Source organism: Stegodyphus dumicola, chromosome 7 (assembly GCF_044657685.1).
Source record: "Stegodyphus dumicola isolate Sdum_Otavi_A_Nest chromosome 7, ASM4465768v1".
In the NCBI taxonomy this organism is placed as follows: domain Eukaryota; kingdom Metazoa; phylum Arthropoda; class Arachnida; order Araneae; family Eresidae; genus Stegodyphus; species Stegodyphus dumicola.
Window position 1 is genome coordinate 74989119 of NC_140774.1, and position 20326 is coordinate 75009444.

The window sequence follows — 20326 nt, forward strand, 5'->3', positions numbered from 1 at the left end:
CTTATTCTGCACTTGCGCACACGCATATGTGCAGTAGTCAAGGTCTTACTCGCACGCGTAAGACGCCTGTGCACACGTGCCAACGCGGCGCGTGCGCAGAAAGTTTTTAGCTTTGAGGTCCGGATTATGGGTGTCCGAATTAACGACTTTTGACTGTAATAAATATAAGTCTTTTTTTTTTTTTTTAACACTCGCATTAAATTAATAGGATACACCGTCAGATAAAATGCAATACTTGAGCTGGTATTGGACATTTAAGCCAGACAAAGGATATTCTAAAAGGAATAACTACAAAATACCACATTAAAAACTATATGGCCATGTAGTGCTTGTAAAATATTTACCAATAGTATTTATAAAAAAAAAATTACTTCAGAATATTTATAAAAAATAATTTACATGGGGGAAGACAAACTTTTAAGATTTGAAAATTTAAATAAAACTTTTTCCAAAAATAAATTTATTTGCATAACTATGGACTTACAGTTTGAGGATCCTTTCTAAGCTCTGGAAAAATATCACCCTTGAGGAAATAAAAACAAATTTCATCAATAAAAAGAAGAATCACCTACAGTAAAAAAAGTGTTTGCAAAATATAGTGTATAACAAACTATTTTATACATTACTCACCAAAATAGAAATAACAACTGGTACCAAACTTGCAAACATTCCAGGCTTGGCATTTAACTTTTCAGTAGCATAACGTACAGCACGTCGGAGTATTCTTCTCAAAACATATCTAATTTTTTAAGTGTTCAATGAAGAGGAAAAAAGTAAATATTAAAAAAAAAATAACAGAAAGAAAACACAATAGAGGATTACACTTTCAATTTAAAATACATATAAATAATTAGTACAAATGAAATTTTGTGATCAAATAAGGAAAAGAGAGCTTTAAATACTTCTCAAATAAACAGTTACTATTTGAATAATTTTCTAAGATTGGCATGACTATGCTTAATTAATATTTGCTCTTAAAATAATACTGCATACTTTTTTTTAAATGTAGATTCAATTCTGAATTAGATATATAATACATATTATAGCATATAAACATTACGAGATATCAGCCCATGCTTAACCATCCCAGGATGACCAGACAATTTTTTTTTTACTCACAGTACATTGCAATAAAGCAAATTGTTAGCAAAATAAAGCAAAAATAGAAAAGAAAAGCAAATTATTTTTATTAAATTTACACAATGAAAGAAAACATAATTTCTAAATTTTGGTTTAAACTCATAAATTAGCTTACAAAACAGCATACAGGAAACAGAATAAACATTCAGATATCTTGTTAAATCAATCAGATTTTTTCTAGAAAGGGGAAAAAAAAAAAAAAACCTTCAGGGAACCTTTGTTTTAGAACTAAATCTCTGCTTTAATACGGTATTCCTCTAGCCAATATATCAAAATAAACCAAAATTTTAACTAGTCAAGAAAATTTTCAAAACAGCCAAAATCTAGAAAAAGTAATCTGATGGGTTAACCCCTTCGCGCCGACTGTCACGTCTACGTGCCAGCAACGAACACACTCACTTCCCGGCCGACACGCAGGCGTGCCAGAGCATTTTCCCGTTCAGCCCCTACTGTCACGTATTTGTGCCAGTGTCCTGGAACATTTTAAAAACTATAATTTCTGCCACAAGATGGCACTGTATGTCCATATGGTTTCAGATACATGTACATTAGACCTTCTACTCAAAATGAGAGAAGCATGACTCACATACACGTGTTTTTGATTATATAAACAAAAAGGGGAAATAAATCTTTCGGAATGGCGTGCTTTATGCATGTGGTAGTTGTTTATTGTAAGTAGAGAAGTTTTATTTTTGCTAAAGCATTGGATATTTCGATTTGCAGTTCAGTATTTAGAAAATAATTAGATCTTGTTAGACGTGAATTCTTTTTGCTTTTACCGTTGCAATGTCGAAACGTCGAAAATGTTTAACAGAGGATGAAATAGCAGAAATGATGCAAAATATTTCAGATATTGATTCTGAAACAGATTCTGATAGTAGTGATAGTCATACTATGTAGCGTAGTATCACTAGGATACTACGTTACATAGTATCGCTATCACATTTTCCAAAACTTTGTCCAGAAGAGACTGATAAGAAAATGAGACGACGATGCTTCATTTGTTCACATTCCCGGAAAAATCCTCCAAAACAGCAAATGAGTTATTACGAGTGCAAGGAATGTAACGTAGGACTGTGTGTAGATCCCTGTTTTCAAATTTTTCATACGAAAAGAGAATTTTAAGTAATATATTTAGTTTTCAGATGTATAATGTGAAAAGTCATAAAATGGTGAGTAATGAAAATAAAATGTGTAAAATATGCATTTAAACAAGAAATAAGGTAATTATAGTATATATAAAAATATCTATAAAGCATAAGCCGTTTAAATACTCTATAGAGCATTATTAAACAATGCGTTGCTACTTCGGAAATTCCATCGATTTAGGCTTAATAGCAAAAAAGCCCCCAGCCCTGGACAGACGCTCGCGTAAGACACTGCCGGCCTTCGCGATAAGCGCACGTTTGCGCTACCCGGCGTGAAGGAGTTAACAGATAGAGCATATCAATGCAAACAGAGGCAGCATGATTTAAGACTGAAGAAATGAAATTATTTAATTTCACAATGATGAGTTCTTTACCCAACTGAAAGATTTACAAATATTACAAGTGATATTCTTTTACAAAATACATACAAATGAAGTTTTTGAAGCTTTAAATACAGTTTGTGTAGTAAATGCCTAATAAATAAATAAATAAAGCTGCAATTTGACTTTCCAGATTCCAGCTTAACACTTCAAGGCTGACATATATTTGTATTTCTGCAACAAAAAAATGCACAAAAAAAAAAAAAAAAAAAAAAAAAAAAAAAAAGTGTTCCCCTCCCCTTCTTTTCTAAAATAAGGTGAAAACATTTACTTTTAGATATAGATCATACATAAACTAAAAAAAAAAAGTTAGTACTAGATGAAGCAGGTGGCAGGAAATGCTTTTTATTTTGACAAATAATATTTGATTTCATATTTAAATAATTTTCAAGCCAATTACTAATACTAACCCACGACCAGTATTATCAGGTCTTCCACCATCCGCAAGGGCAACAGTTAGCGTACGAGCATGGTCAGCTAATACTCTGTAAGCCATATCAATTCCAGTGGTATCATCAGCTCCCACTTTTCCAGTATAAGGAACAGCACCAGTAGCCTAAAAAGTGATTCATAGACATAATTAGAATATAGAGAATAACTGTGTTACATTGTTGACAGTTGAAACATTATACAAATTTACTTTTTTCCTTTTTACTGTCATTGTTTTAAAAAATGCAACAACAAATAAATAACATACCACATTATGTTATTAAATATAATTTTCCTTAAATCAAATGTTAAAAGAAATAAACTTTACTATCTAAAAATTTGGGAGGATTAACTTTTGTTAAACTATATAAACCAAATTTTTAATGAACAGTGTTATTAAAAATGACCAGCAATATACACATAGTTAATACACAATTTTAGATGAATTGTGCACAAAAAATGTATATTAATTTAATATACATAAAATTTTTCTTTAAAAAAAGGAGACTATTCCCCTTCTTTTCTTTAAAAAAAAATTGCAAAGCAGAGTGTTTACTGCTTTTTTTTTTTAATTTTAATTAGTAATTATAACTCTACATCAGCTTCATTGATGATCACCAATCAATCCACAATTTTTTATAAGCTTTTAAAATGGTAACGACATTTCTCGAGAAAAATGATGCTTGTTACAGGCAAATACACTGGACAAATGTATACATAAGAAGAAAATGATAAAAGAATTTAAGAGATTTTCTCATGTAACCTGAGGAAATTAATAAACCATGCTATTCAAGAAGTAGAAATTTCAGTCCATAAACTTATACAATTTCAAAAAACAGAGAAATACTATAGTCATGTAGGACCAAATTTGCTAAGAATTTGATTATTGTCCATTTTGATATTGTTAGGTTAACCAAAGGAAGTCATGTCATTTTTAAATACTTGGGTGTAAAACTTGATAGTTTACCCCCCCCCCCTTAAAAAACAGCCTATTGAACTGTATAACACTGTATTACAAATACTATGAAATATTATTTATTTCATGAAAAATAAAAATTCACTTGCAAAAATTACAATAAAAAATTTTAATGGCATTGTTTAAAGATATTTATTAATATAAAAAACAACATAAAATGTAACTATTCCTTTCACATAAATAAAAAAATTTAAATCGTACATATGATACGTATTATATATCTTTTAAACATATTACTTAAAAAATAAACAACATAAAAATGTAAGTTTTCTTTCAATTCAGTTAAATAAAAATTACAATTTTAATGTGAACCTTGTCCTTGTTTAGTTCCAATTATTGCAAATATCAGGCCTATAATTTTTGATTTTCAATTGGATATATTCTGAATATTCAGTTATTAAACAACTTCTTTGTGGACTCCAAATATTTTTCATGAGAAAAGATTTGTTCACATAAAACCAAAAATGGAAAGCACATGCAACTTTCTTCAGAAAATTAAATCTCTTCAGCACTGACATCTAGCAATTTAAAATAGCTGTCGATTTATCACTACAGTTATCTTCCGGATTTTTTCGTAAATCCATACATTCTGCATTCCATAATTCTGAAGATGTTAGTTAATAAGTTCCAATTCAAAATTATCAACCTCCATCCACTCAAAAGTTTACAAATCGAATGGGATTGTTAATGGGTCTATTAAATCTGGTTTATTAGGAAGGACAATATAGGTATACAAGCTTCAATGCCTTTGCATCTTTTGGAAAATTCCGCATTAAGTGCTTCAACATAGGCTTCAAGTTCATCTTTGTCTAAGATCGATATATTCGCAAGTGCTTTACATTTGAGAAGTTTTTATAAGCACTAGTATTAATATAACAGAAAAATATACAAGGGGTGTTTTTTAAGTAAGGGCTGTTTGAAAATAAAAACCAAACAATAGAAAATTTTCAAAAACCAAATTTATTTTCAGATCATACCTTAGAACTATATTTTGAATACTCTCTTCATAGAAACTTGCCGTCTGCTCCGATAACTAAGAAGTCATGGCCATTTTCACATCCTAAACTAGACACTTCAGGAAATTCATTTGAAAGAGTGCTTACAGTAAGACATCTGTTTTCCATAATTTTTGCTTCAACTTAAGCCATTATATTGTCTGTGGCTGACTGGAGAGGGATGAAGGGCACATCACATACATTGAAGCAGCTAGTTTTGAAGTCTCTGACCCACTTACACACTTTGCTTTCACTCATGGCAGTAGCCAGACAACTTCACAAATCTGCCAGCGAATGTCCACAGTAGACACGCTCCTTGCCGACAAAAAAAAGCTATCACTGACCGTACCTTGCACGGGGTGGGCGATTCGATAATCTTGTACATTTTAAAGACACAAAAAAGATTGTACAAGTTACCTACACAGTTGCAATTGAGCATAAAAGTTTCCAAGGAATGCTGGGACTCGTTGCCGCCCACGCAACACGTATTAGTGTACACAACAAAACGGCCCTTACTTAAAAAACATGCTATGTATTTAATTTTGCAGCAAATCCTTTCCACTATTCAAAATGTTCAAGCACTGTTTGGCTCTTTCCTTGTAATTCTTAGTTCGTTAAAATGTTTAATTATATCAGAAACGTTAGTTTGCATAACCATTCTTTATCTTCCATCTCGCGCGGGGGGGGGAGAGGGGATGTTGATCCTTCTCATTAAGAAAAACTTTAATTTGTTCTATGCATGATACAAACTTATTCAAGACATTAACTCAACTAAGCCAATAAACATGGCTTTACAAGGGGAGATACACATATTCGCTTTCATTTCTCCCAAAAGACATTTAAATTTCTGTGTACCGGTGAAGAACGAGACACTACAAAATTTAGTATTTTAACAACAGTGTTCATTGCAGAAATTAAACATTGTGACAAAATTTTTTTAACTAAACCCTCCTGATGGCACAGGGAGGAGAGACAGGACAATTTATCTTTACCTGGTAACTTTCTAAAGTGGTGTACAGTGCAACCGAGAATTGTATCGTGACAGTCCATAGTTTGCCGATGCCTGGGCTAAACATAGATGTTTCAAAGTTAGGTTTTAATTTTCAGAAAGACAGATAAGAAATCTCAGACACTGAAATGATTCTAGGTATCATTTACTGAAAAGGAGGACGTTGTGAGATTAGAGGTAAGAAGTCTGTGAGATGTTGCTGAATGGTTAACAAGTTTCTTTGTTGTCCAAAGATTTTCGCAACAATTTGTAAACACGAATTCTATTCTCAAAATCAGGCAAAACAAAAATCTTATTTTGACTTAAATTTTGGACAACATTTTAAGGGCACTCCAACACAGGTCTCTCATTTTCAGGAGATAAAGGTACAAAGATAATTCTGTTTTACTCCTGAAAAAGTCTTCAATAGTTTTATTATTTAATCTGGAAAATCTTCACAGTATTAGATTCAGCTATATACATTCAATCAGCAAAGGTTATAATATTTTTAAAAGTATTTTCACACAGAGACTAGAAATAAAAAAAAATGTAATGACGAAGAAATTTTCTCAATGTTGATTTCCAATATTTTAGACCTGATTTCAACTTAATCTCATATAATTTTATCTGAACTTGAACAATCTGGAGTTTTAAACATTTTAGTTTTAAAAATACTTACTTGTTGAATAGCATCAAAAATTGGAACAAAGAGATCAGTGTCATAGTTGGAAGTTTTATTCTGTATTACAGATACCAGTCGTTCAAGACCCATTCCAGTATCAACATGCTTCTTGGGAAGAAGTTTTAAGCTTCCATCAGCTTCCCTATAAAAACAACATTATCTGAAACTAAAACATTATTCATTCAAAATACAAATAATATTTCAATATAAAAATTTCATGCCAAAGATTTTTACCAATCAAGATATATGAACATAATGCATATTTCCTTAATGCAAAACAGCAGTTTTTTTTTAGTATTTCTGAATTCCAATTTCAGAGTTCTGAAGCATCAAAAGAAAACCACACCATCATGATAAAAACCCCAAACTACACAAGCACCATAAAATCAACAGAGACATATATATGAGTAGTAATGAGACATTTATACTGAAAAATTCTCAAATACTAAATTTTATACTCGTAGTTTCGATAATAAGGTTTCAGGAATGAGAATCGAGAAGGATCTGTAAATATAAAATATACCATTCAATTTCATTATGAATCTAACTTTTGATCTGATGCTCACTGAGGAAAACATTTGGTACATGTAAGGTCATTATGCTTTTCTAAGAATAAATATAAAGTTTTCTGTCCTTATATGCAAAATTTGCAGATATTCAAAAACAAATTTTCTTAGTTAAATTATGTTTTGATGACTGTTACTGATCAAAATTTTTGTCTTCAACCTCAATTACAAATCAACAACTAAACATACTTTCCCCCCCTGACTAGTCAGCTTTCGCACTTTGGGGAAAAAAAAAATTGTTATCAATTTAGCAGGTGCCCACTATGAAACAATTAACTGTTAATATTTCTATTAATTTTGGATGTAAATGTTTGAAATGTTTTGCCTTTAACCTATTAAAACATTAATGAATGCTACAATAATTTACCCTTTACACTCTGTTACAATTCACATCACAAATATGCTTTTTTTATACAGCAATTATACAAAAAATTAGATTATTTCATTTACAAAACTTTCTTATCTCTAGTATTAAAAATATTTCCATAAAATATTCTACCTTATTCTAAGAAAATCTATAATTCAAAATAATTCTATAATCAATACTTAAGGAAATGAAATTTGGTGGCTACCTTTTCTAACAATGTTTTGGTGGGAAAATTTAGTCAAGCAAACAAATAAAACAAAAATGTATCAACTCTCATTTGATGTATAGTATTTTATTTAATAAAAGCCTTTTACCTATAAAGTACTCTGTATTACAGACTTGTCACTTTGCTAACTATTATACAATACAGCTAACTTAAAATATTTAGGACAGAAATTTAACAATTATTCATAATTCCAGATAATATCATCACCTGCGAAGGTTGTCATCATTATCAGTGATATTCAATACAGTCAAAAGTCGCTAATTCAGACATCCATAATCCAGAATGATCTATAATCCGGACCACAAAGCTAAAAACTTTCTGCGCATGCGCCGCTCTGACGCATGCGCATAGGGGTTTAAGCGTGCACGTAAGACCTTTACAACTGTGCATTTGTATGTGCACAAGCGCAGAATACGTTTTCGCTGCGCGTTTAATGTATAACGGACGGTATAAGTTAAAATTATCTAATTGTCTATTTCAGTTAATGTTGATGATTGCGTTGTTCCTTAATCTTCGAATTGGATCCGGCTTATTATTTTTTGCAGACTGTAAGAGCAATTTTATAAAAGTAAGCTTGAACTTTCGATTATGTCAAAAAGAATTTCCAATTCTAGAGCTACCAAAGGATTTACAAAGCTAAAGCATGTTTCGATGTCCATCAAACAAAAAGTGGAATTGCTGCAAAAAATGGATAAAGGCATATCCTTTGATTCTCTAATCATTCCGAAATATGTTTATCAATTTCACGCTGCTCTGCGGGGAGGGGGGATGACGCTGCGCGCAATCAATTGGAAGTTGATCTGTCAGCATTATCCTTATCTTCATGGCAGATGTTTTATTTTATTCGGCTTATAATTTCTTATTAAATGTAGTATTTCATCTCGATGTACTTCGTCTTTGATATGATTTAAATCAAATTCCTCGTCATTATAAATATCACGAATACAAATCAAATAGTTTTCTGGTTGCAATTTTCTAATTTCGGCTCTGCATAATGTATGCTTTACGCATGCGCGCGTTGAAAGAAATATTTAATAAAGTAAACAAATAAATATTAAGCTTTTTTTTGTAAATTTTGATACCCTTTAGGTCATAATTGCTCATTATTTTATAAATTACAGTTTCATATTTTTAATTTTATAATTTCTGCATGCCATCTTACCAGATTTAAACTGATGACCTATAATCCGGAAAAATCGATAATCCAGAATCACCGAAGTCCCGACGAGTCCGGATTAAAGACTTTTGACTGTATCATTCTTTAGTTAGATTCTGATAAATACTGGTGACTTTGAAAGGTGCATGCTTTAGGAAAATGGATACCATAAAAATTTTTATTTTACATGTTATAAATTAATAATAAATACACTATTGAGAGATGTATATAATCATTCAAAAATCATTTAGAAATGCTGAAAGTGCTAATTACTTATTACTAAATAATTATTTCTATTTTCTATTTCATATAAGCACAATGCTTACATAATTACACATTTCTGCCATTTCAAAAATGACACAATAAACAATTTTATAAATATGCAAGTTTTGCAAATATACCACTTTTGTATTTTTACATGATTTTTTTTTTATTATTTTTAAAAAATACATTTTTGAACGCAGCGGATAAATATACGTTTATGAGCGAAATAAAGTTTCTTAAGATATACAAACATTTTATAGTATTGTCAACACTGGTTTTTAGAAAATATGATATTATTTCAAGTGATATTTAAAATTTTTTTATTTGTACTTTGATCCATTATTATTTGCCAAAGTTCAAGAAATTGTTTCAATTAAAATTCTTGTAAATTAAATTAAGTAAACTTTTGATAAAGATCATCAGTCTACGGTGTGTTTAAGAACCAAATATCATACATTGATTTCAAATACAGAAATACCTCACTTAATATGATTTCGATTACTACATTTGTTAATTTTATCCTCTATCTTTGTAGAAAATTAGCACAGTGACCAGTTGGACACCTTTTCATCTAATTAAGAGATGAAATCTTCATTGATGAAACTGCAGCCACTAGACAAGTTACAATGAAGCAAATTTAATAAATGTGCAGAAACTGTTGAACATCCATTGTAAAGAAATGGGTAATAGCATAATCATCTCATTACAGTAAATTTACGAATAGAATTTACTGATAAAGAAAAGATGGAGAATGAACTTGTTGTAGTTGTAGAAAATATTTGAATGTTGTAGATATTAAAAAAAAAAAAAAAAAAAAAAATCTAGATAAACATATTCAAGTTCATTGTATTAGTTTAAATGCAGCGAGCTGCTATAAGAATATGTACAGAAAAAGAAAAGAAAGTTTTAAAAATAGTTTAGAAAATTTCTCATTAAAAACAACACAGATTAAATTTTGTTCATATAGTAAAATAATTTTTAATGCCTTCTATGAATGTGTGTTTGTTTTATACCCTTTTAAGTTTCTTGTAAAATAATTAAAAGAAAATATAAAAGAAAATAGGAATGAAATGGATGAATTACAGGATTTTTTACATACTTGAGTATTCCACTAACATGATTTCATTACAAATGTCATTTTGGATTAACTAACATATAGGCTAATTAAAAGAGAATAATGTCATAAAAATGTAACATTTACTTAAACTACTTGAGTTTTTCATTGTTATGAAAAATAATGATTTTGTATTTGGCAAAATTAAACATATGAAAGACCAGAGTCCTAAAAGGGGAGTTCTTTCCCAGTATTCATATTACAATACTGCTAATTTAAAATGTGATAGACAGCAAAAATGAAATTTGCATCAATACGAGAAAAATAACATAATAGTTCCACATGAGTACTTACCTGTTAAACTGTATGAACACAAGATTCCATATTTCCAGGACATCAGGGATGTCAGCATTGACCAGATCTTTAGCATCTCTTCCACCAATGCGATCAAAGTGTATTTCAGAACAAGGTCCACAAGGACCAGTCTCTCCCATTTCCCAAAAATTATCCTTCATACCAAAAGGAAGAATTCTTTCTTCAGGTAGCCTAAATATTAAAAACATCACCTTCTTAATAAAGGGCAGTAATTTCAGGTGCATATATTAGAAAAAGGATATTCATTTAAAAGGTTTTTATAGTTTCCAATAAAAATTCTAAAGAGATTCAGTTGCAAATTTTGTTTTAAACACATTTAGTGTTTAAATAACTTAATAAATTATTTCAGAGTGCCTCTTCAGTTAGATTCCAACCAAGGAAGGAAATTTACCGCATCTGTAATTAAAGAGCTCTAAGAACTATTTGGCACACACAAAACCTAAATGACATCTTTATATTCGTAATCAGATGCTATGATAAAGAGGTTTAATAGAACCATCCTTAATAAGCTCTCGCTGATAGTTTCCAGAAACCAATAGGACAGGGATCAGAAGTTACTTCTCTTCTTACTGGTCTATTGTAGTACCGCCCGTAAGACTACTGGCTATTCTTCATCCCAAATGCTCTTCAGTCGTGACCTTCATCTCTCTAGTGATCTCTTGTTGGTTGCCTTCCAAATGCTCCTGCATTGCCTGAGGAATACATTCAGGATCTTCAAGCATGGCTTGAAGTGATGCCCAGTTTTGCATAAGAGTGAATCAACTTGGCGACAGAGAAGATAAAGACCTGATATGGCACGAGAGCTACAGGACATCAACTGAATGAAAGTGACAAGGTGTGGTTATGGAATCCAATTTAATGGAAAGGACTCGTAAACTACAGTCACTCTGGGGAGGTCTTTATATAGTCCTAAACAGGCTGAATGATATCGTAGTTCAGATCCATTAAATCATCCAATTCTAAGCATAAATTTATTCCTTACAACAGGCTTGCCAGGTACATAGTCATCAGAGTGTATAAAATGTAAATAGTATACTAAGACCGTGGTCATTATTTGTATATAAATCTGTAAATTCATGCATTTATTTATTGATTTAGCATTTTATTTACTGTATGTTATTTACTGAAATCATTATTTTAGTATTGCCTCGGGTTATGCAATCCTTGGGAAGGAATCAATGTCACGAATTTTGTGTGACTGTACCATGAGAAATCTGAACAAAGCAAAACTCTGTGATAAAAATAAGATTACACGGGAAAGTCTATTTAACACTGAGGCTGTCTCTCTAAACTGACAATATATTGCTCACCTGGTGATGGTTTTTGTGCCTAATTTGTCACTAAATCACCAGACTTAATGACCATTTGGTCCAGTCCTTATATAACTGTAACTGGTACTGTAATTGATCCCTATATGTAAATGTAACCGTATCTGGCTCTTAGATATAATTTTAACTGTATAAGCCTTCCACTAATTTTGAGAAATGCAAACTACTGGAAAACTACTCGGCGGCCTGGGGAAAACTATATAAGACTGGAAAGAGTACCAGTTCTCAATTTTACATACAGGCATGTTACTATGTTGACAAAATCAACAACAGCTTGTGGTGATGCAATTATACAGGAACAGTCAAATTCAAACTAAAAATGTAGACTAGTAGTCAAAGACTACACAATTTAATTTTAATCTAAGCTGGCTCAGTAACTCTATGGTGATAACAAATTCAAATATTAGCGATGATAATGCAAAGATGAATAATTAATTACACAGAATCAGAGCTCACAGAAATTAATGCAACATCCAAGTGGAGGGCAAAAACACTCTGTCGTTCAGTCCCAAAACCTCAGTTTAAAAACTATCTGATTTGCATTATGGTGAAGAAACGGAAAGGGGAACTTATAGTAAAGGCTAAAATTCTAAAACATTGGTTAATTTGCATAATAATAACTGCACATATCATCAAAGCATAATTTTCTTCCTCTTTATGCATTCAATTTCTTTCTTCAATTCGTTTCCTCTTCACTTTAGAATTTTTTTAATTAATTAAAGATGTTATTCTAAAAAAACAAATGCATTTAGAATGTACAGAAAAAGCTGATAAATATGAAATGATGTATAAGTAAGGGCTGGTTTCAGGGCTGATGAGGCAGAATTTTTAGAATTTAGTGACACACCGAGCAACAACATCTACACAAGGCAAAACTTTCAGAATTTAGGATCCATGGAGACTGTATCAGTTGAGAAAACAACTTGTGCCAGCCCTGTGTATGCTCCATTGAGACATATAAGGTGAATCTTTTAAATTGCCAGTTATCAACTTCTTTATTAATAGAAAAATTCTTTTTTATAAATGCCTGTCCATGCGAAAAGATTAGAAAAATTTTTGGTATTTTCCATACTTGTGTCTAGTGAAAAGTTGAGAAAATAAAGGGAAGATAAACATGTTAAGAAAAAGACTTCTAGTATCAGAAGTACAACATTCAAACATTGTTTTCATTGTTTTTCCAAAAATTCCCTCAAATGTAAGAAATTCATCACAAACTTTCTGTAAAATACATCCATTATGTGTTAATACAATGAAGACATTTTATTTTTGTCAATTTTTTCTGGAGCCTTCTAGAATTGTGGATCTGTAAATCTTGCCTTCAAATCCTTCTTAACTTTCCAAGTAGCAATGCTTAAAATCCTAAAGAAAAATTAATCTTACTTAATTCTGCAAGAGAAAAAGGGCTATAAATATTTTGGGGGTGGGGGAAAAAGTGGAAAATTAATTTTATAGAAAAAACTGATACATATTCTGACAATTCTGAATATTCTGAGACAATTACATGGGAAAAATTCTTACCATGAAAAAAATTAAAAGGAAGAAAATTTTAATTAATTATATAGCTATTTTGCTTTTGCAATGAATTGTTTTGTAAACTGTCTTTTATAGCATTTATGACCTTGTTTATTTTTCAGATTAAAATACTATATAATAAGTTGCCAAAATGGAAAATAATGCCACTTTATAACACGACAGAAAAAAAAAAAAAAAAAAGTCTTATTTTAATGTTATTTCTAAAATGCAATTTAAATATATTACTATTATTTTAGTTAAATTTATCAATGTTATAATGTTTTAAAAAAAAAAATCGTCGAAAAATTCCCAGATCTCCGAATTGAAAATTTTCTATAGAAATTATCTTAAAATTCCCAAAATGTTGATAAGTTGCCAAATTTAGAGCCATTTAATAAAAGAATTTACATCCTCAAAAGCAGAAAATTCTTTAAACGCTCTTCATTAGAGAAAATGATATAATTTTGAAATGCTTATGTTTTTTTGACTTCTTGCTCAGAAATTCCAGTATCCTACCCTTCACATTAGAAATAGGAACAAATTATAACCTATGAACCCATTCAAAAGATAATCATATTTGTTAGCTAATTGTCAAAAACATTCCACCATAATAATTCACACTCAAAGCAGCAGTCATAAAAACAAAACAGAAATTTCAGATGATTAAAATTAAGGACCTTCTGCCGATTTTGGCAGAAATTAAGGACTTTAAGGACCCTACGAACCCTGTTTTAATAATATAGGAATTTCATTAAATTATTGTAATTAATTCATTCTGAATGCCATTGTTAAATACATAATCATTTTTCAGATCCTGCTGCTTTGTTGAAAATGCTTGCTCAACACAGCTTTTTTTTTTTTTTTTTTTTGGCATTTACAACTTGCAAACACTTTCCTTTGGCTAGAATCTTCAATTTTTTTTAACCCTTTAGCGGGCGTAAAGCTAAAATACTCTTTTCTGTGATAAAGTACATTATAAACATAATGTTCTCAACCATCTTAAACATTATTTGGCCGTAAATAATTTTTCAGATTAGGGGTCTTTTGTCTAGGGCATGGCTAGAGGTTATAGCCACTACACACTTAAAACATTTAGCTAGCCTGTTATTGCAAAATTAATTCAACTTATGACCTCTTTTTATGAGAAATTAATATTTATGAAAATAACAATTTTAATGATAATTAAATACAAAATGTTTGAGGAATAAAGTAATAATACAATTTTACTGTAATAAACATAAAAAATACTCCAAGAGGAGTTGGATTTTGCATTTCTAAAACTTCAGAACACAGACCACTGTCTACTGTAAATTATGGCAGAGATCTGACAGTAAAATGCTTATTCCATTTCACTTGTGGCTGAGAAGTAGAGGGAAGCTGTAACTTTTAAATTTCTTTATCATCAGAACTAGAAATAATATTTCCCTCTAGAGTAAAGTCCACAAAGTCTTGAGTAAAGTCTTCATCAGTATCACTATCATTAGATACTGCTGAACCATTATCTGATGGCAAATTTTCAAAAATAGCAAGAGCCTTTTGTACAGATAAGCTCTTTCCAGACATTGTAATAAAAAAAATTACGTCAAAATTAAAATAATAAAAGAAATGCATTATAATCTTATAAAAGCAGAAAGCTAATTTAAAATAATAAAAAAAAGTATCCACATAGAGAAAGTATTCTAAATATCGTCTCTCTAAAAAATATGAACATTCTCGCCGAACAGAAAAAAACTGAAAGTCAAATCAAGACCAAAACCTCATCACTTACACCTCTACAGAAATATAAAACTGTCAAACATAACTCTTCTCTCAGGTAGAGGCAATGCAGCGTTTCCAAGGTCAGTATTACTCCCTTAAAAGGGCAGTGGATAAACCCTGTATCCATGTCCAAAAACTTCCCCAAAACCTAGTAAAAATGAATTGTTTTTGCTTGTGAATTAGTTTGATTTAAATGATAGAAAAATATACATTAAAACTGTCAAAATGTTTTGCATAAATTAGAAATATTATTTAAAACAATAAAATTTCAATTTGCAGTACTTATGCAGAGAATGTAGAAGTTCAACACCCCATCAGAGACCATAATTCGATAATAATGTATAGTGCTGCCATCTGTAACGATTTTTGTGCATTTCGGCTTCAATATATGCAGATTGCTAACAAAGATAACCACTGCACACTTAGAGAAAAAATTACTTCTAGATGGGCTTGACTTTGTAGCCACTGCCCACAAAATGGTTTTAAATGCTTCTTAAAAAAGATTTTATTTTCCCCACCACAAATATTACAATAGAAAACAGTCTCTCAGAAAATTTGTTTTTCTATCTTTCCAATTTGATATTGTGCTAAAAGTCCTTAATTTTGAACACTGAACTTTCAGACACATACCTTTTTAGCCATACAATCTGTATAAAGATGCATTTTGTCATGACTCACTTTCATAGAATTACTAATTAGGAAAGGTGGATTGGGGGGGGGGAAGCTCTGGAGAAAATAATGTAACACTAAGGTAATAAATAAACATTTACAACTATGGAAAGAAGTAATGGTTATAAATTTGTAATTACATATAGATACATGCACTTATACTCTAAGGAACAGAGTACTCCAAAACATTTTTTAAATCAATCAAAAATTGTCCCTGACCTACTATTTGGGTGTCACTGATGTATGTGGCTGAAAGGTAATTTGTGGTTATGTAAAGAAATTCTTCATGCCATTCTCTGTATTTTCTTCTTCTACAGAGCTGCATCTTCTTGCTCTCTGGAGGCCAATAACAAAAGCAATGAATGCTAAAACATCTTGTTTCTTCACTTTTAGGAAATGCCACATTCTTTTTATAAAATATCTATCAAACTTCCTTAAAATACTACTATCTATCTATAATCAATGGACATATTCTTGGATATAAAACTGACTTAAGTTGATTACATATTGAGGAAATTTAAGATTGCAATGATTTTTTTTTTTTTTTTTTTTTTGTGTGTGTTTCCTACAGCTGAAAAATAGATATTTCTATAACATGCAACAGACGCTGAGGCTATTCATAGTATTTCCTCATTCATTTCCATGTTCACATTCACACTTTATAAATGTTCCCAATCTATAACTTGAGCTACATTTATAAAATATTACTCTAGCAAATAAAAAACAAAAAGTACTGCTCTTCATTATTACCTCGCAGCACGACAGATTATTACAGCACAAATATAAAATATATCATAATGACAAAATTTTATCACATTATGATCAAATCAAATGAATTATTAAATACAAATTTTTGTGTATGTAAGGTTGCAACAATTTTAAACACAGAAATACTGCTTTAGTGCAAAATTCAATCTGTTATTACTAATATTTATGCATGACAGGGCTCCTCTACATTCTAGAATTCTCCACAACTATATGCATTGTGGAGCCTAGTGGCCCTGCTTTAAACCAAATTGGAAAATTTTCAAAATCAAGACACATTCATTTCATTTAAGAATTTAATGTGGAAGTTTATAATTATCCAATTAGTACTCAGGTACTCCAAAACAAGACAAAAACAAGGTAAAAAATAAATTAAAATGAATACTAGCATAAAAATTAATAAGACTTTTCTTTTTTTAGATTGAGTTTAAACATTTATGCCAACTAAACTGGCTATCAAATATTATGACACAAAGCTTTAAATACTCTTCAACGGGAGAAAAGTGCAATGATTTTGCAATTAAGGGTGGGTCAACAAGACATTTAAATAATGTTTATTGGAACTCACCCAACTTCTTTCCAAATTTCTTTGCATTCATCATCAGGATCTAGGCCCAAAGCAGAATTACCTCCAAAATATGTGACATATAGCCGTTCACTAGGTAACTTGAAAACTTTTGTTAGAAGTTCCCAGGACCAATGACATATCTCTCTCTAATTATAAAATCATTACCCACTCAGTAAATAATGCAATAAAACAACAAAGTTACTATGTTCAGGCTTAAGACTACATACACAAACACTTTATGTATAGCTATAATAAATAAACTGTTTCTTTTTTTAACCTAGTACTCCAGTCAAACAGAAGAGAAACATGGGGATAAAAAAATTAATATTATGTAAAAAAAAAAAAAAAAAAAAAAAAAAAAATTTAGTTTGGCAGAGATTTTGAGGGCAAATCAGGTAGAGGTCTCTCTTTTTCATAAGCATTCCCCCCCCCCCAAATGGGAAGAGCAATAGCAATTTTATACACTGTAAAAAAAGGGGGTGCAACCATGACACACTAAGTTAAGAAATTAATTTTTTAATTGTTTAGAAATTCAGAACAGTTAGAGTTACCCTAATCTGAAGCACAAAAATAAAAGTACCCAGTATGGCCATACCTTCAAATATAAAAACGAGCAACCAGTTGGATTCTAACAAATCCTAGATAACATCTTTCCTAAGCAAATTTACATGTGAATAAGTCATTTAATTTCAAACATTTAAAATCAAAATTTATGATATGTTTTTATAACTACAGCCTAAACTAATATAACTTGACTATGCATACAAAATTAAAAAACTTTTTTTTTTATAGATATTTCAATTTCTTACATGTTCTAATAGATAACTTCATTTATATAGCCTGCGAATACTTCTCTATTAATCTGGTTTGCTTTTAAAATGTCTAAATGTTTTAGTGCGTGAAGATGACACAGAAGAAATAGTGAAGATGTATTTCATTATAGCTAGTCCTTTAACTGACTCCTCAGTAGGTGATCAGTTCCTCTCTTTAGATCATTCAAATTTAAGAAAATAGATTTTTCACATAAGCACTGAGGGCAGGAATTTTAACATTCATGCCCAAGAACTGAATGATTTTTAGGATGACCTTCAATAATTTTTAAGCCCACTCTTCATAAAATAATTTTGACTTCATACTTGCATATTGCTTTGAATTTGAGACTACATCACAGGGCTAAAATGCTTGCTGGCATTAATATTGATTCATTTATAGTTGATTTAGTCCATGATTAATCCAACTTTTGTTTATATGTAGGTAAGTTTCATCCATTTGGAACAAGAAAATTTCTTGAATGAAACAAAACCACATATCCAGATATTCTAAGCAACCATTGTGCAGATTTTCAACAGCATAACTAAATTTTATTTTAAAATTTTTATTTTCTTCTTCCAAACCTATATCCTGTCTCTCTAAACCTATATCTCTGGAAGCAGAGTTTTATTTTTTAAAAGCAAATATAGAAAACAGTGGGGTGGGGGCAATTTTCTGGAATCTTAGACTGATTTCAAAAATTTCTCCAGGACATTAATTTAATCTTTGAAAATGTGGACATATCTGAGAAAATGAGGATACAGAATAGCCTTAGTAATATTCCACATAGAGAAATTAGAAACACTGAGTATATACTTTTCTGTATTAGTTGAATATAAATTTTATCATGCAGTTATTTAAAAATGGTATATTTTTCAAAGATTATTTATTGACAAAATTAACATCTTAGTTCAATAATATTTACCAATAGCAATCCTGCTGTACATCTAAAAAAGCTTTCAAATATGCTACATAAAATAAATATCAAAAGTTAAAATTCATTGCATCGTGCTTTAGAAAGAGAAATAGCAGCAATGTGTGACTAAACCAATAACACTTCCAGTAACTGATATGTTTTGACATCATCAAGCAATCAGCTTCTGAAGCAATGGCAAATGCATAATTTTAATAAATTAGCATTGAATTAGTGATAATACAAGAATGCTGGAAAGAAATAATTCACACGTTGACTGGAGTGCATTAAAAATGTATTGAAATTAAAGATTTCAGAAATGATTACATCAGGTAAGTAATTTATTACTGCAAACAAGCACAGGATTATTTACCTTGGCAGTACTTTTATGAAGAGCTATTTAAAAGAACTCGATTAACATTTACATTAGATATTAAACTAACAGCAAAGAGCTAGCTAACTGAACCAATGGAAGCCAAGCCTGGGGCAAATATTGATTTGTATTTGTCCCAATTGTGTCAGTTTGCATTTCAGTAATAATAGGTTATTCACTGCATAAGATCTGTTTTTTTCTTAAATTTTATTCTGTTTAGATAAGAAATTATATACAGTTCAAAGTCTTTAATCCGGAATGATCTATAATTCGGACCTCAAAGCTACAAACTTTCTGCGGATGCATAGCGTTTACACACGTGCGTTTAATGTATAAACGGACGGTAAAAGCTAGGCTAAAATTATCTAATTATCTATTTCAGTTAATGTTGCAGATTGCGTTGTTCCTTAATCTTCTAATCGGATCTGGCTTATCATTTTTTGCAGACTGTTAGAGCAATTTTATAAAAAGTAAGCTTGAACTTTCAATTATGTCAAAAAGAGTTTCCGATGCTGGAGCTGCCAAAGGATCTACAAAGCGAAAGCATGTTTCGATGTCCATCAAACAAAAAGTGGTATTGCTGCAAAAAATGGATAAAAGCATGAAGAAAGTAACAGAGAGGTTAGTGAAAACAAGAAAATTTCTAATGACAAGTTAGTCAATATTCTCGGCACAGCAATTACAAGACTTGAACAGCAGAACTTTGTAACTGAACAAGAAATTATGTCTGTGTAAAGAATTAAAGAGAAAGTATTAGCACATAAAACAAAGCAACTTAAACAACTTACATTAAAAGAAATTTTTAATAAAGTAAAAACAAATAAATATTAAGCTTTTTTTTTTGTAAATTATGATACCCTTTAGATCATAATTGCTCTTTATTT

At 30.4% G+C, this 20326-nt stretch overlaps 1 protein-coding gene across 1 annotated transcript in view; it reads right to left on the reverse strand.

The window, feature by feature from the left end:
- Positions 1 to 20326, reverse strand: part of AlaRS (alanine--tRNA ligase, cytoplasmic) — a 122297-nt gene that overhangs the window by 78201 nt on the left and 23770 nt on the right. The window contains exons 4-9 of the mRNA XM_035376779.2: positions 17347 to 17492; positions 10726 to 10917; positions 6736 to 6880; positions 3079 to 3224; positions 631 to 739; positions 485 to 523 (exon numbers count right to left, since the gene is read on the reverse strand). Coding sequence (XP_035232670.2) covers positions 485 to 523; positions 631 to 739; positions 3079 to 3224; positions 6736 to 6880; positions 10726 to 10917; positions 17347 to 17492 — 777 coding nt within the window. The remainder of the gene's footprint in view (positions 1 to 484; positions 524 to 630; positions 740 to 3078; positions 3225 to 6735; positions 6881 to 10725; positions 10918 to 17346; positions 17493 to 20326) is intronic.